The sequence below is a fragment of the Hemicordylus capensis genome, chromosome 1 (genome assembly GCF_027244095.1).
Source record: "Hemicordylus capensis ecotype Gifberg chromosome 1, rHemCap1.1.pri, whole genome shotgun sequence".
Lineage (NCBI taxonomy): Eukaryota > Metazoa > Chordata > Lepidosauria > Squamata > Cordylidae > Hemicordylus > Hemicordylus capensis.
In genome coordinates this window covers 74,535,893-74,554,416 of record NC_069657.1, presented here as the reverse complement: position 1 = coordinate 74,554,416, position 18,524 = coordinate 74,535,893, and the positions used below count along the sequence as shown (strand labels likewise).

The window sequence follows — 18,524 nt, the reverse complement described above, 5'->3', positions numbered from 1 at the left end:
TGCAGCCTATGCATATTAAAAGCTAGCTAATGTGCATATATCTAGATGGCACCGTTGATTTGTATCAATTCCCAGACTTCTAAAAGAAAAGGGAAAGCTCACTGTTATCCAAAGGATTATTCTATCCTCACTGCAACCACACACCTTTTATTTTAAAGTTAAGCACTGAATCTTCAAAGGCTTAAAATATACCACTTGCAAACCTAGTGAGATGTTCTTCAATGAAAATGTAAGGAAAATACCACCTTGAACTTACTTGCAATCATAATGGTCTTGGAATTGCCACCCAGACTATCTTTCAGAAGCCAAGTGAGGATGGAGTCACGGTATGGAATGTAAGCTTGGCGTCTGTGGTTGCCGACACTGGCTCCACAGTGAGTGTCTGTGTGGTTGCTGTCCACTTCACTAGCTATGCTGTTTATGCTCTGGCAGCTACTGAACATCTGGGAGTTTTGTGCTAAGAGGGAGGAAACAACAGCAATTTCTAACTTGTAAACTAAATACATTATTGTCACTCATTTGTTGCAGGTGTTCCAGATATCTTCTATTGCACTCAAATCATATTTTGTGACTGGGCAAATAAGATGCTTCCTCCAAATAGTTTTATTACTGCAACTCCTATTCCACATGCTAGTAACATTTGTGTTAATGGCACAGCACAGGCATCTATTGGACAATGCCAGGAATATGACTGATGACAAACACCACAAACAACTTCACCCACCCAACTCTCCTTCAATATTTGATAACTTTCTATTACTTAGAAACTTATTTGCTAGAAAAGTGTTCTACAGCTCCTATGAAGGAGCACTTATAGGCAGCTCTCAGTTGTCCAATGCAGTCATTGAGTTATTTGGAATCTGCAGTTAGCTTAACCTCACACCTGTTTGCTCCCTGCCCTGCAGACTCTTTTCTTTAAAAGAGTATAAACACAGCACAGATGTAATCACCATGTAAGTGCTAACTCCACCAAACTTAAGTGAAGTGGAAATCAAACTATTGCATGCTAGCAGGAATACTGCACTGTAAAAAACAACAACACAATGTGGTTGGCACATGGTATCTAGAGAAATCCTAGCTCTTGCCAGCCCAGATGGGAATGTCTTATCCTCTGCAATGTTGTCCTTTTATTGAGTTCAATAATTAATCTAACAAAGAGGGGTGTGTGTGTGTGTGTGTGTGTGTGTGTGTGTGTAAGCCTTATATTATCATCATCGACATTTTTTCACCCAAAATGTTTTGTTTGTCATAATCTGCTAAGCCAAAATTGTTTTCACCTGAAGTACAATATAATATTTTTCTAAGCACTGTATCCATTTACTATGCCAAAGACGCATTATAATTGTTTGCCTGACACATTTTATATTAAAATACAGTATGTTAATTTATCTTCCAGCATCGTGTACTGGTATTGCTAAAATGAAAAGTAACGATATTAATACCTAATGCAGAGATGACAATTCCAAGAGTGACCAATGATTTGTTAATGTTGGCACCTTCTGTAATCCGATCTTTGCAGTAACTGGGATCAGCTCTTTCACTGAAAATACACAATAGAAGGGGGAAATAACTAATAAGCCCCAAAGAAGATAACACAAATTAAAAGCCAGAGGTATTTTAAAATATCAAAATTTAAAACACGGGAAAGCGTCTAACCCATTACTGCTGCTCATGAAAAAATATTCTGCTTGCATAAAGGCGGTGATTTCCATCAAGCAGGGGGCAACAGAAGGAAGGGAGGATTGGTGAAAATTGCTGCTCATTGGGGGATTGAAACATCCTTGGACAAATCCAAATATAAACCAAATCAACTCTTAAAAGATTAAAATATCTGTTGGCACTCACCACCATTGAAAAAGAGCTCCCAAAAGCCCACCAGATACATCTGAGAAGACCACAAGCAAGAGATGAGGGCATGCCTTCTCTCCTGCTGTTGCTCCCAACTGGTATTTAGTTGGACAAAAGGCAGAAGTGAAAGCAGAAAAACTGCGGCAAGAAAGCAGTAAGTAATAAACCAGGAGGGGAGCAGAAAGGGCAGGAGGCAGGGTCAAAAGGCAGAAAAGCAGGAGAAGAGATAGAAAAGCAGAAAGCATAATGTGAGGGAAGCATAAAAATGGGGGAGACAGAAAGCAGGGTAAAGCATAAAGCATTAAAATGAGGGAAAGCAGAAAGCAGGGGCAAAAGGTAGAAAGAAGGGCAGAAAGGTGAAAGCAACTGAGAGAAAGCAGAGGTTGCATCTTGGCTCCCAAATAAAGGAAACAAACAACCTAGTAGAAGATCAAACATACAGGTAGCCCCAGCTAATTCTTCAAGGCAGGGAGCTTCCTCCAGCCCCCCTTCTTCCATACCTGTAACTTCCTCTTTTGTGTTAACTGGCTGGAACAGCTGCTATTCATGGGAGCCAGCATGGTGTAGTGGTTAGAGTTCTGGACTAGGACCGGGGAGACCCGAGTTTGAATCCCCATTCAGCCATGATGCTAGCTTGGTGACTCTGGGCCAGTCACTTCTCTCTCAGCCTAAGCTACTTCACAGGGTTGTTGTGAGGAGAAACTTAAGCATGTAGTACACCGCTCTGGGCTCTTTGGAGGAAGAGCGGGATATAAAATGTAAATAATAATAATAATAGTAAATAATTCAAGCTGTTCCAGTTTCTGATTCCTTGGGGGTGGCTCCTGGCATCGCCTCCAAGAAAAAAGAAAAAATGTTCATTTTATGTAGTGCACCCCTATGCACTACACAGGAGTCCCATGGCAAAAAAAGTTGATGTGGAAGTTTTTCCCTTGAACATTAAAAGTTAAAATAAACTGACTTATGGAATGCAAAATATTACCTGCCTGCAAGGTCCACTAAGTTGATCTTGCTTGCAATTTCAGAGGGCAGGTTGTTCTCTAGTATAGCCTGAAAGGAAATGCATTCAAGTATTGGTATAATTCATACTAATTCAAACAAATTACATTATTCTTAAATATGTAAGATATTTCAAGGACTATCAAAGAACTGTACACTGAACCCCAATGTGCTAAACTAACAAGCACTTCAAAATGGCAGAAAGATTACAGACTTCCATCAGATATATATATTTTTAGGCAAAGAATGGCATCTGCACAGACATTATTAGGTATGGGCTTTCTCTGTTGCTGCCCCAAGACTTTGGAATGCGCTCCCTGATGAAATAAGAGGCTCCCCATCTCTGACAGCTTTTAAAAAGACTCTCAGGATGCATTTGTTCATCCAAGCTTTTTAACTTGAATAGTGGTTTTAAATTGTTTTAATTTTTTTTAATTTCAGTTTTAATTTGTCTTATGTTTGTTCTAAATTGCCCAGATACATGAGTTTGGAGAGTATACAAATATACTAAATAAAATAATAAGTATTTATTTAAAATATTTCTATCCTGCCCCTCCAGCACACTGTTGCTCAGGGTAGTTTACGATCAATAACAAAACAAATATAAAAACAAACCAGCAGCAACTGGGAACCTGATCAAAACAAATTGTAAAATGCTTCTCTAAAAAGGAGAATTCTCAGGATCTTTTTAAAATTCATCAAGAAGGGAAGCTGATACAGCAACTCTTGGAGGGCATTCTAAAGATAGGGGGCATTATTGAGAAGATCCTGTCCCTGAGCACTACAAACCAACTCTGTGTCAGTGATGAGGCTGAGAGATTTTGTGATGAAGATCAGAGAACCCTAGTGGATTTATACTGGTAAGAGCATATGAAGTCTCGCTGAAATAAACTAGATTTCTCCCATATGATCCACCCCACCCTTTGTTTCAATCAGTATCTGAGGTTCTGATCTGGGTTCCCCACCAGCTAAGGTAAGGTAAGTGAGTACATGGGGCAGGGCCTTTTCACAGCTGTGGTGCCAACATTACGGAATGACTACTGCCCCACCATTTAAACTTATTTTATTTTTCAAGTTTTATGTTATTTAAATCTGACTTTTTAGGACAGTCTTTGATAGAAGCTGAAGACTGCCAGAATTCTTTCCATTTGCTCCAAGTAGGGCTGATTCCTCTTCTGCCACTGACTGTTTTACCAATGCTGTTGCTTTTACTAGAGTGCAAAGCAGTTTTGATATTGTGGCCTTACTGTTCAAATCAAAGCCAACAAGCACATGTTTGAATAGAAAATAGGACTAACTTGAGTATACTGGATGGTGAAGATAGCATGAGATCTGCTGCTGGCATCATGAACATGTGTAGCTGCTGTAATTCTACATGCAAAATGAAAAAGAAGGGGTAATACTTCATTTTTCTGAAGGGCAAAGGATAAGAGGAGATTGAAAACTAATATGCAAAAACTACAGAATTAAGTTAAAACACCACAATCCAAATATTTGGAATGGGGAAACCATTCAGTTCTTCTACCAGTTCTGAATGGCTCTATATCTATACATTGGAACCAAATGTGAAAAGACATTTCTGTTGCTTTCCGCAACCACTTAACTTGTTACAGACACAAAGTTGAATAATTTTTCCAAGAGTACTTAATGTTTAGGTTACTTATGCTTTTCAAAAAGGTGGCTGAATGTTTGGATATATTTCATTGGTTCATTTGGGTTTCTAAACTTTCCCATCTTTTCCAGTGACTATTGCTGATATCTCCCTTGTGTCACCACCACCCCTCCCTCTCTCCCCCTCTTTACAAACCCCTTTAGGGCAAATAACCATTTCCCCCCTTTTCAGTGCTATGTAAATCCCTTTGTGAACTTTTAATTGAAAAGTGGTATATAAATATTTTAAATAAAGTCTATTCATTTTTGCAGTATTATTAAAAAAAAACACCACCTACATGTTTTTCTAGAGAACAAATAGGATATTAATGTATTTGCAAGTACTAATCATTCTGCTCATTTAATGAAAATTGGATTCTAGCAAACCCAGAAAAATGAGTACCAGTACAAGGAACTAACATGGTTTGGAGAATTTTAAAATAAAATACCTGTTTGCAATTCCTTCTTCCAAAAGTCCAACTACTTGTTTGTAGTCTGTAACCACATGCTGAGACAGGCCTAGCAGAGATTTTAAAAATTAAGAACCAATAGTTAACAACATTCTTCCTATTGCTTGGGCCTAATACGTCAGAATCCAAAAAACCCTATGAAAACCACTTTTGTGTGCATATGATGCAGCCAGAGGCGTTCTTACCCCTGGACTTCAGGGTCGAAATCCAGGACCTCCACGGCCCCTGGGGGCCCTCAAACTCTCTTTAGTCTGTCCTGGGTGGTGTGGTCATCCAGCCAAGCATGATGATGCTTAATTTGCAGAGGGAGCAGGGGCTCAAAGGAATTACCTAGGGACACCTCTGAATGTGGTGATGGTGATTTTCCATTCTGGACTCATTCCCCTGCATCAAATCCTGCTCTGGAGGGTCCCGTCTGACCTTCAAAAACAGCTTTTGGTGTGTGTGAGGTGGGGGGTGCATGAGCAACTGCACTGGGAAAATGGATGGGAAAGCCTCAGTGCGCACATGATGCCCTTTGGATTCTGACCTATATCAATCTAACCATTTTGCAGAAAACAAAATGCACAACAATGTGACAATCATGCAATGCAAACAATATTTCTGAGATTTCACTATTCCACTGAATACAAGCAGTATAGGAATAGTTATTACTAAAAAAGAGAGAGAAAGAAATAATTACAACTCCCTTTTAAATAAAGAACATTCTGAAGCTGGGGAAAAGAAACTACACAATGAAACATATAGGATGTTGCATTGCAGAATAGCAAATCAGCCTCTGCAGCTCCACTAGAGAGCAGCATAATGCAGAAATGCAACTTCTTCAGTATCATTAATGTGAAATGCTCATTACAGGATACCCTGATACTGACTCACTGGGTCTGAGTTTACTACTCTGTACAATTGACTTGACTAGCAAGCCAGAGGTTTTGTTTTTTGTTTACTTTTTATATCCCATTGTTCCTCCAAGGAGCCCTGAGCGGTGTACCACATACTTAAGTTTCTCCTGACAACAACCCTGTGAAGTAGGTTAGGCTGAGAGAGAAGTGACTGGCCCAGAGTCACCCAGCAAGTATCATGGCTGAATGGAGATTTGAACGCGGGTCTCCCCAGTCCTAGTCCAGCACTCTAACCACAGCACCACGCTGGCTCTAACCACTGCACCACGCTGGCAGGTTGCCAGTTTGAATCCCCGCTGGTACGTTTCCAAAGACAACCTCAGGGCTCTGTGGTCACCAGGAGTTGACACTGACTCGACGGCACATTTTACCTTTACAAGCACACTACTGCTAAGAGTACATTCGTATGTTGCAGAAGAAATGACATGTGCAGAAGTACAAGCAATTCAAGTATCTACAGTCTCCTTCTGTTGAAGGATCAAAAGTGAGATTCAGGGATTACACTTGCTAGGGTGTCTTGAATTCCATCCACAGGGCTCTGGAGGGCTTATGGATCTCATCACAGGAATGCAGGAAAATTGAGAGAAATGTTGGACCTGTGATTACTTTGGCCCTATTTCTTTGTTCTGCCAAATAATTCTTTTCTTTTGACATAGTTCTTGACATAGTAATACAAACTAATTCACATTTCTGGGATACCCTGATACCCAAAGCTAGAGATGTGTACGAAGCCAGCGTGGTGTAGTGGTGGAGCCAGTGTGGTGTAGTGGTTAGAGTGCTGGACTAGGACTGAGGAGACCCGGGTTCAAATCCCCATTCAGCCATGAAACTAGCTGGGTGACTCTGGGCCAGCCACTTCTCTCTCAGCCTAACCTACTTCACAGGGTTGTTGTGAAAGAGAAACTCAAGTATGTAGTACACCGCTCTGGACTCCTTGGAGGAAGAGCGGGATAATAATAATATTATTATTAATATTATTATTAATAATAATAATAATAATAATAATATAGGATTTTGCAATTTGATTCTAGCTCGAATCAAATAGCAAAATACTCAAATCGATTTGTCAAAACAGCGCCCACTGCCAGCTGTTTTGACAAACTATTCAACCCCTGCTAACTGGCCAAAGAGGTACCTTTTAATGTGGCTGTGATGCTCGGTAAACTTTACTTAGCAGGGGCAGAGTAACTGGCCCTATCCACCCCCAGCACAGTACCTCCAGTGACTGTTGCTGGTGTCTATCTTTTGTTTCTTTTTAGATTATGAGCCCTTTGGGGACAGGGACCCATCTTATTCATTTATTTATTATTTCTCTATGTAAACCACTTTGGAAACGTTTGTTGAAAAGCAGTATACAGTCATCCCTCGCCAACCACTAGGACAGGCATCCCCAAACTGCGGCCTTCCAGATGTTGCTGAACTACAATTCCCATCATCCCAGCCACAATACATTGTAGCTGGGGGTGATGGGAATTGTAGTTCAGCAACATCTGGAGGGCTGCAGTTTGGGGGTGCCTGCACTAGGATTTCATTCTGGCGAAACCTCGCCATTGGCAAATTCACGGCTGGTGAGGCATTAAAGTCTATGGGGAACAGGGGGTTAGGGGAACCATGTCTGCAAAAAGACCTAAAAATAAAGGGGGAATTTTTTTTTTAAAGCTAAGAATAACAAAAAATTAAGAACAACAAAAAGAGTTACCAAGAAGAATGAGCAGATTGGACATTTTTGAACCCTCCCAAATCGCTCAAAGGCAATTTAAATTAGCAAGGGACAGCAAGTTCAGCAAGGGTTAGCAAGAGTCACCAAGAGGAATGAGCAGATCGAACCTCTGAACCCCACCAAAATCATGGAAACACCTCCAAAATAACAAAAAACCCTTGCCAAATGTGGATACTCAGGTCGCAGTTGGCAAGACCTGTCACAATTTCCCATTCACATATGTTCAGAACCACAGTTGGTAAAACCACAGTTGGCAAGGGATGACTGTATAAATACTTCTTGTTGTTCAAGTGATTTGGACATAGGAAGCAATGAGGAACTCGAATAACCCCATTGTTCCTCATGGGTAGGTCCTAGGGACACCAAAGCGGGCTGAGTGGTAGGGCACGATGGGTGCTACCTACTACCCAAACCACAAAAGAAATGGGCAATCAGGCAATTTTAAAAAATTCTTAACCTTCCCTCCCCCTCCAAAAAACCTCCATAGGATCCTATGGGGGTTTTGCGGAAAGGTTAAAAAAATCATCCACTTGCCCATTTATCTTGTGGGTTGGGTGGTGGGTAGCATCATGCTGTACCACCCAACACACTTTTGTTTCTCTAGGACCTAGCCATGGGGAACAGTGGGGTGTTTTGTGTTCTCCATTGTTCCCTATGGCTGAAACAGGCAAAGAGCACAGATTTTGAAATTTCGCCTTGAAAAAAACTGCAGAACAGAAACACATAGTCCCTCCCAACACAAGATTTTGTCAAGCACACAGGCCACAGATGGCCAAAAAAGAATCACTGACCCAGAATCAATTGCCAGCCACAGTGCCTGAGCTGACAGGAGTTGTGCTCTCATACACAATTATGACTACTTACTTCAGCATTGCAACAGCTGCCACCAGTGTTCCCTCTAACAGGGATTCCCAGATGTTGTTGACTACAACTCCGAAAGGCCCCAGCTGCAATGGCTTTGGCTTGGGGATTATGGGAGTTGTAATCAACAACATCTGGGAATCCCTGTAAGAGGGAACACTGGCTGGGAACACTGGCAGCACCCTTAGTGGACAGCAAGCATAACCATAAGCTCAGCTAGGGCAATGTCTTCAGCCACATTCTGACCGAGTATACCTTCCAATGCAGAATGCAGATTAAAAAGCAGTCCAAAGCAGTAAGTGAAGCACAAGTTAGTCTCAAGGCCAGACCTGGAGCTCATCATAGCAGTCATCAAGAAATATTACACACACACACACACACACACACACACACACACAGCTGCCACTGTCCATTTCTCGCCACAACACCATCTCTCAAACAGACCAAACCACAACTCAAGGAAGGCAAGCAAGCACCCAAGTTCTGCCTCTGTCAATCTGAGATCCAGCAAAACCAGAGAGTTAATAATACAGCAGCAAATGCACAGCATATTATACTCAGTGCTGAGAAAAGAAAAACACAAATTAACACCTTCCTTGATTCATTCCTTTCTCCTTTCCTGATTTGTCCTCTTCAGATGCACACATTTTGAAATTCCCTCCTTTTTAGTTCCCCCTCCTGCCACCCAGCCAATGAGGGCACAGTTGCCCACAACAACACTTGATTTGTATAACAAGCCAACCAAGAAGCAAGGAAACCTCAAGCCAATCAGAAGCCAAAACCAGAAAACCAATCAGCAAGTGGGGGGGGGGGGAGCCCACCAGAATGGCACTCAAATCACTTAAGTCAATTCGAGCTCGAATCAGGGTCAGTTTGATTCAAACTTGAATCAGGCCTTTTATTCTAAGGGTGATTCGATTTGAGTTCGAATCACTCAAATCGGCCCAATTCAAGCTCGAATCAGTTTGCACATCTCTACCCAAAGTAGTTATTCTGCTTAAGAACAAACTACCAGCAACTATTTCTTCAGATGTATTAACATCAATTTATATAACCACAAGTGGCCACATAACTTTTGAATTAAATTCAAATTGTATGGAAACTATGGCTTGTATTCAAAAAGTCACAGGTAGCATTTTACTAGCAAAATGGGGCTTTGCATAGAAATGTCTCAGTGCTTCTCAGGAGGTGGCTCAAGGAAAGACCCTGCCTGAGCCAAGGAGCAATTTGCCATCTCAGCTCAGCAACCCATATACATACTTATATATGTACATATACACAGTGTCTGTCAGAGATGTGAGATAGAAAAAATTATGTGGAAAATTCCTTCTGATGGCAGCCCAACATACCTTGCGCTGCTCTAGAGGGCCCCCAATATTGGGAAGGGCTTTTCAATTCACAGGATTCTGCGACATGAAGAGGGATTGTAAACGTCACCTGCATAAGTAGATCAGTCACTTGAACTGGTCTGGACTCAGACACTGTTTGTTACTGGGACTATTATACACTGACAGAACCTGACTCTAGGAAAGAAATCTTGGTGGATGGTTCAGTCATAAGAACAGCACTGCTGGATCGGGCCCAAGGCACATCTAGTCCAGCATCCTATTTCACACAGTGGCCCACCAGATGCCGCTGGAAGCCTACAGGCAGGAGTTGAGGGCATGCTCTATCTCCTGCTGTTACTCCCCTGCAACAGGTACTCAGAGGCATCCTGCCTCTGAGGCTAGAGATGGCCTATAGCCCTCCATTGATAGACCTCTCCTCCATGAAGTTATTCAAACACCTCTTAAAGCAATCCAGGTTGTTGACTGTCACCACATCTTGTAGCAGAGAATTCCACAAGTTGATTATGCATTGTGTGAAAAAGTACTTCCATTTGTTGGTCCTAAATTTCCTGGCAATCAATTTCATGGGATGACCCCTAGTTCTAGTGTTATGTGAGAGGGAGAAGAATTTCTCTCTATCTACTTTCTCCACATCATGCATGATTTTATAGACCTCTATCATGTCTCCCCACAGTTGTCTTTTTTCTAAACTAAAAAGCCCCAGGTGTTGTAGCCTTGCCTCATAAGGAAGGTGCTCTAGGCCCTTGATCATCTTGGTTGGCCTCTTCTGCACCTTTTCCAGTTCTACAATGTCCTTTTTTAGATGTTGTGACCAGAACTGTATGCAGTACTCCAGGTGTGGCCGCACCATAGTTTTGTATGACAATATAGTATTAACAGTTTTATTTTCAATCCCCTTTCTAATTATTTTTAGCATGGAATTGGACCACTCAAACATATGGTTTGATCCAGCTCCTAAATTTCAGCCTGTTTCAGCTGTCCACCACGATCCCAAGATCCATCTCCTGGTCATTCACCGACAGCTCAGATCCCATCAACGTATACTTGGAGCTGGGGTTTTTCATCCTAATGTACATCACTTTGCACTTGCCAACATTGAACCACATTTGCCATTTTGTTGCCCACTCACCCAATTTGGAGAGATCCTTTTGGAGCTCCTCACAATCTGTTTTGGATTTCACTACCCAAAAGAGTTTGGTATCATCTGCAAATTTGGCCACCTCGCTGCTTACCCTTACTTCTAGATCATTTATGAATAAATGAAAAAGCAACGGTCCCAGTACAGATCCCTGGGGGCCCCCAATTCTTACTTCCCTCCATTGTGATAACTCTCCATTTATACCTACCCTCTGTTTCCTCCCTGCTTTCTGAGCTGTAAGCATAAGCGGGGCTTTGCCTAATAATGTTTGAATAGGGCTTACGTATAGCTGAAAAGGGCAACCAAAATGAACATGTACGAACTGCCTTCCCTGTAAAGTGAGGAAAGCATTTCGGACTTTTTAATTTGGAGCACAAAATATTCCTTAGAGGAAACATGATAGACGTTTACATAATTACGAATGGTGGGGTCGTGTGGAGACCATGAAAGAGATATTTCTCCCTCTCTCTCATAATACTAGAATATGGAGTCACCCAATGAAATTGACAGAAGATTCAGGATAAGTAAAGTATATCGTAAAACAACACATAATTAACTTGCAGAATAAACGGCTGCAAGATGTGGCGATGGTCACTGGCTTAATTCGCTTTTAAGGAATTTAGACTTCATGGGGATAACTGAGAGCTACTGACAGATCTGCAATAGCTGAATGGAATCACCATGTTCACAGGTAATATGCTTCTGAATATTGTTTGTGTTGGGAATTCTCTCTGGTAGGAGAAACCCTTTTTCATTATAGCAGAGTACACAGAGGCACAACACAGTGGAATTTGGTTAGGCATGCGTGTATGCTGAGAGTAAAGTAACTTGGAGCCAGTTCATAGTTTCAAATCAATATAAATTGTATTTATTAGAGAACTCCATTCTAGATAGGAAAGTAAGGAGTTAGGATCTCTAATCTATCTATCTAGCTGGATGCAGATAGATTCTGCATCTCTGCACACATGGTGTAGGGAGAGGAGCTTGCATGTTGCAAGGTAGAAGGAACAGGAAGAGAAGGGAGAGAGGAAGGAAGTGGCTGGAAGGAAGTGTCCCTAAGAGTAGCAATCTATATTCCAAAGGGATAGCATCAGAGCAGTAGAGAAGGGATGACCAATGTCTTGACCCTCTAGCCCTCTGACTCATTAGTCTGTCCTCCACTGTCATTGAGACAAGAGACAGCGTAAAGTCCTTCACTTCCAACAGTTTGCTGGGAGACAAAGAGTGGGGGGAAGCTGTTGCCTTCACACCTTTTTTGAGGGCTTCCTGAAAACACTGGACTGGCCACCATTGGAAACAGGATGGTAGATTAAATGGATATTGTATCTGATCCAGTAGATAGTTCTTATTTATTGAATCCATTATGCACATTTTATTGTGAAAATTCAATGTGTTATTGCTGTTGAAGAAGAAATTGCATTTTCTACATTTAGAAAATGAAAGGTTATTTTTAAATATCACAGAAAGATTTCACTCTTTCTGGGTTAAAAATCTGTAATTGATTGCATCATTTCCTGATTTTAAAAGACTAATTCCTTAACTGTTGAACCATCTGTACAAGAAAATTTTGAAACCATTCCAATAAGGATCATGGAATGGCTTTCAGCATTTAAAAGGCTAAAATCTAAAAATATATATTTAAAAATGCAGTGAATAATGGTTGTCTGGAAATGATCAAAAGCATTTTGTATAATGAGATTTGCAACTGGAAGATACACTACTTCTCAAACGAAGCATCAGAATGCTGCTGAAGCAGGAATGGGCACTTTGTTCAGTACTAAAGGTGTATTGAATCTTTATGAATGCCTCATATGTAGTACCAAACTTCATTCATGTTTTTAAATTATATCTAAGGCTGAAACTACGACTACGGAGAATATTTATATATCGCTTTTTCAACAAAAGTCCCCAAAGGGATAAGTAGCTGCTGCCAAATGAAGCAGCTGCACATCTTATCCTCTGTCCCCCACAAATCTGATTTCTCCTTCTCTCACTCATAATGAAAATCTCACTCATTACTAAAACAAAACGTGTGACAGATGTCATCATGTTGACAATTTATCTACCTTTGCAGGTAGCAGCCAAAGCATTGCGGGGGTGCAGGTGGGGGGGAGGGAGAACTCACATGTCACACTTCACACGTTTAATTTCTCTTGGTGGTATGGGAAACAGAAGAGGAGGAGATGCAAGGCTGCTTTTTTGCAGTGGCCAATGCTGGCTAGCACTAAGTGTGAAGCTTGCATGACTGCTGCACTAACACATACATGTTTGCCTTGCACAGTAAGGTGTACAACCTGTGGCATGCCTCATAAATTTCGTAGGAAACCTTTCCGCAAAAGCAGCATTTCAAGCATCCTTATGACTCCATGCAGATGTGCAATCTTCTTGCACAAGCAGAACTGTTCATTGTGCAAGTGTATTAGTCAGGATGGCAGCCAATGGCAGCCACCAACCACACACTGTACATAACATCTAAGTCTGGTGTAACTGGCATTACAAGTATTCATGAATATTGTGTCCCTAAACCATTGCTGGACATTTTGCACTTATGGAGTTCTGAATATGATAAGCAGTTAACTCAATTTTTTTAAAAGAGTTAACAGCTACGAGTGTTCCCTGCCTACTTTGGCATCAGGGTCCCTTCACAGCTCTGTGACTCCTAGACCATATTCACAAATAACAACTGTATATAATGGTGACCACCTGCAGTAGTGCACTATTTTTTTATATTTGAAAATTCATCAGACTACATGCTATAATTCAAGATTAAACAATTTCTCAAACAAATACTGTGTCTGATGTGCTAAAAATAGGATATTTTTTGATTTACGTTTTTACTGACAGGTGTTATGTGGCAAAGGCAACCTGCATTAGGACACAATTGGCAATTAAAGCAAACTGGAACAGTTCACAAGGCTTCTGCAAACAGTGATTTCTCTCTCTCCTCTGCTATCTAGAAATTACTGGCTGAAATTTAACAAGCGCAGTGCACAGACAAATGGAAAAACAAGTTTTGTCATGTGTTGCATCATTAAGTCATGCTTATTTTACCCTTATTACTAATTGTACAGCAGAGGAATGTGTATCAAATGCAGTTCAAATTCATTTTGACTAGTTTTTTTATTCAAACAACATTGGCCTTGATTGCCTTGAAAAAAGAGAGATTACCTCAAGACTCTCTTGATAAAAGTTCTGCTTATTATGCAACATTTCTATGCTTGAAAATGCTGTGGCTAGCATACTGCACCTAAGACAGATAACAGTTCCACACTCCCAAGCTCACTGTATGCTACAACGTGTACAAGAATCTGCTACATAAACAGGCTTCTTTATTCACTTCAGTGGAAGTGGGCACATGGGCTCCATGGGCACAATCCCTTGTCTAGAACCATCCCTTGATAAGGATAACTTACAGATCTTGTTATTTGCAACTAGGCTCCCTCAATATATTAAGCAATCACTTAAGAAGGTAAAGTTGCCTGAATTTTAAATTCCTAATGTCATCTTGCCTTATGCAATCCTATTTCATTACTTTCCAAGAAGCTTAACTAGTAAATGTGTGTGCATTCAGAAACACATTTGGCTGTAACCCCCCCCCCCCTTTTTGGAGGTACTTAATGACAATCCTGATTTCCACATTTTCAGTTTTTTGGCTTTCATTGGACATGGTCAACTTTCAGGACCTACAGCAAAACAAAATAATTAATGTCTGAAGCTGAAACTGGGTGTGTAAACATATGAGAACATGTATATCCTGTGATTAAAAAAATTATGACTCTGGCAGCAGTCCTTCATAGTCAGGGCACAGACATTTGGGACATCAGTCGTATATGGGTCATGCTCTTCTTGACTGTTTGTTCCTCTGAATGCATAACTAAAACAAGAAAAGTGGGGGGGGGATGAGAATATTCCAACAACAGTATTTTAAAGCTTTTAAATATGCACCTGGGAGAGAGAGAGAGAGAGAGATAGAGAGATAGATAGATAGATAGATAGATAGACAGATAGACAGAAAGAGACACACACACAATTTTTATCTAACTAGTAACTTAATCAAAATAAATGACTAGTATAAGATCGATTCAGTTTATGACCTCTTGCGACAGCATTTTGAATCTATCACAACTGTTAAACAAAGACACTATTTCATTTTTTATTCATCCAGCCAAGCCTTTTAAACTTTTTAACTGTAATACTTTATTGTTGGGATCCAAAGTTCATCACAGCTTTGCTTTATGTATAGGCCTATCATAAAATCCAGATGCTAAGCAACAGCAACCTTATATGGATTACCCAATCAAGATTCCCTAAAACAGGACAGATGCCATTTTCCCTCCCAAATTCCTTTTATGTTATTGCTCTAATTCCAGTTAGAAAGAGGGAAAGCAACCGACTACCATCAATCAAGAAACACCATTTCAGACACTATGTCTTAAGGACAGACATTAGTTATGTCTATGTATGTTAGCTCGGCCAATGAAATAATGTCTGCACACTTCCAAGATACAACTTGCATGGAATACAACAATTGTTTTCATTTGACTACCATCAATCAAGAAACACCATTTCAGACACTATGTCTTAAGGACAGACATTAGTTATTTCTATGTATGTTAGCTCGGCCACTGAAATAATGTCTGCACACTTCCAAGATACAACTTGCATGGAATACAACAATTGTTTTCATTTTTAAACAAACAGATTGTGTTAATTCCACCTGCATGGAAGATTTTATGTATTCAGCAGACTGTCCATCCACAATCTACTCTTATGGAATGATTCCAAAATAAAAAACAGGTTTTGCTTATTAATTAAAATATAAAGAAATCTTTGGTTTAAGATGATAGTTAAGGTGCTTTCAAATTTTACTCATGCTATCAAAAAGCGTGGAAATTGCAAATTAAGGTGATCACCTTAACCTCCCACTATTTTATTTATGTATTTATTATTAAATAATATTTATTTAAAATATTTATATCCCATTTATATCCCAAGCCTTCGCAAAAAGTCCCAGGACAGCTTACAAAAGTTTAAACAAACAAAACAATAGAACCACTAACAATTTAAAAAAATTCTATCTAAAAGCCTGCCTAAATAAAACAGGCGATGAAACTGTCTTCACCAACCATGTAAAACAGGGAGCCCCTCCATTGAGAGAACATTCCAACAGAAGGGGGCCACTATAGAGAAGGCCCTACTTTTCATGGTGGCCAAACAAACCTCAGCTGGTGGTGGTAAATGCAGGAGGTCCTCTGTCATACTTTATAGGACAGACAGATTCACGTTCCAAATTATGAAGGGTTTTACAGGTAATTTCTAGCACTGAATTGGGCTGAGAAACAAAATGATAACCAATGCAGCTCCCACCCATGAGTCTTGGACCATATCTATCTATGTGGTTGCTAAGAGTCGACACTGACTTGACGGCACTTAATCAATCAATCAATCAATCAATTCCTGCCAAGATTCTCACTGTTGCATTTTGGACCAGCTGAACCTTCCGGAGGGTCTTCAAAGGAAACTCTATATAGAGAGCATTACAAGTAATGGGCAAAACTGGCACACCAACTGAAGTAGGGCAAATGTCCTCCAAGTCACAGCAGATACCAAGGCATCCAGGAATATCCTGGGTCAATGAGAATTTCCAAACTGTGAATCTGCTCCTTCAAAAGAAGTGTCACCCCATCAAGAACAGGTTGACATACCATCCCTGAAAAAGCAAATCTCCTAGTCAGAAAAGTCTCTGTCTTTCCTTAATTCTTAACAAAATACCTAACAAAATTTTCAGTTTGTTAGCCTAAATTCAACCCATCACTGCCTCCAAATACTGGTTTATCACATCCACTAAATCTCCAGTTGGAAATGGCACATAAAGTTAGGTATTCAGATCACCTTCCCCAGTCATTTTTTTTATTTTTTATTTATTTATTTATTTATCCTCTATAATAAAAGCCTTGCTGTCCGTCCGTGTCACCCAGGCGTGTGTCCGTGTCTCCCTCGGCAGTTCTGGGCATGCGCAGAGCGCATGCCCAGAACACGCCAAGGGAGACACGGCCGCTGGGAGCAGGCGGCCATGTTGGGGAGACCGGGGGCGGAGCGGGGAGACCAGGGGGACAGACCGGGGGCGGAGCGGAGGCCGGCGGCGGCATGGAGGCCGATGGCAAAGGGCCCGGCCCGGCCGCGGAGGCCGGTGGCGGCCCGGCTGGAGACGGCCCGGCCAGAGACTGGGTCGCGGGGGGGGGGGGACAGAGGCGGGGACGGGCCCGGCCCGGCCGCGGAGGCCACAGGCGGCGGCCGGCCCAGAAAGGCAAGGCTGGCGGTGGCGGGGGGCCCTTGCCCGGCCTGGGAGACCGGCCGCGGCATGGAGACTGGAGGGGGAATGGCGGCGGGGGTCCCGGAGCGCACAACTCTCCTAGCGCCCGTTAATTTAACGGGCCTAAAAAAAACTAGTTTAACATATTTTTATACCGCCCAAAACGTACGTCTCAGCGTAGTTTACAACAAAATAAAACAGAAAAAGTAAAACATTAGTTAAAACAAAAAGTGTAAAACATTACAACAATTTAAAATGTTTAAAATAGTATTTTAAAACAGCATTAAAACCATTAAAACAATATTAGTTAAAAGCCTGGGTGAACAGATGTGTCTTTAAAGACTTTTTTAAAGCTGTCAGAGACAGGGAGGCTCTTATTTCACTAAGGAGCGCATTCCAAAGCGTTGGGGCAGCAGTGGAGAAGGCCAGTCCCTAAGTAGCCACCAGACTAGCTGGTGGCAACTGCAGACGGACCTCTCCTGATGATCTCAATGGGCGGTGGGGTTCATGACGAAGAAGACGTTCTCTTAAATACCCAGGGCCCAAGCCATTTAGGGCCTTATAGGTTATAACCAACAACTTGTATTTTGCCTGGAAACATATCGGCAGCCAGTGTTGCTCCTTCAATACAGGAGTAATATGGTCTCTCCAAGATGACCCAGAGACCAACCTGGCTGCTGCATTCTGGACCAACTGTAGTTTCTGAACTACATAAAAGGGCAGCCCCACATACAGCACATTGCAGTAATCCAGTCTGGAAGTTACCAGCAGATGGACCACTGTTTTGAGGTTGTTCATCTTAAGAAACGCACGCAGCTGGAAAGTCAGCCGAAGCTGACAGAAGGCACTTCTGGCCACTGCCTCAACGTGGGACACCAGGGAGAGGCCTGGATCCAGCAGCGCCCCTAGACTGCGTACCTGTTCCTTCTGGAGAAGTGTGACCCCATCCAGAACAGGCAGATCAAAATTCTCTCTTGAGTTTTGACCCCACACAATGAGTACCTCCATCTTATCTGTATTCGGTCTCAGTTTGTTATCCCTCATCCAGCCCATCACCAACTCCAGGCAGGCATTAAGGGAGGTTATGCCCTCTCTTTATGATGCTGACATGGAGAAATAGATTTGGGTGTCATCAGCATACTGATAGCACCCTGCACCAAATCTCCTGACGATCTCTCCCAGTAGTTTCATGTAGACGTTAAACAACATCAGAGACAATATGGAGCCCTGAGGCAAGCCATACAAAAGTTCAGATTTTGAAGAACAATAGTCTCCAA

General features: G+C 41.5%; 1 protein-coding gene across 3 annotated transcripts in view; it reads right to left on the bottom strand.

The window, feature by feature from the left end:
• STARD9 (StAR related lipid transfer domain containing 9) overlaps positions 1–18,524 on the bottom strand; it is a 184,857-nt gene that overhangs the window by 92,169 nt on the left and 74,164 nt on the right. For all 3 annotated transcript variants that reach the window (XR_008313825.1, XM_053285880.1, XM_053285881.1), the window contains 5 exons: positions 4,947–5,016; positions 4,146–4,218; positions 2,831–2,898; positions 1,443–1,540; positions 257–457 (listed from right to left, as the gene is read on the bottom strand). Coding sequence is in view for 2 of the 3 variants with exons in the window: in XM_053285880.1 (XP_053141855.1) it covers positions 257–457; positions 1,443–1,540; positions 2,831–2,898; positions 4,146–4,218; positions 4,947–5,016 (510 nt within the window). In the remaining variant the exon portion in view is untranslated. The remainder of the gene's footprint in view (positions 1–256; positions 458–1,442; positions 1,541–2,830; positions 2,899–4,145; positions 4,219–4,946; positions 5,017–18,524) is intronic.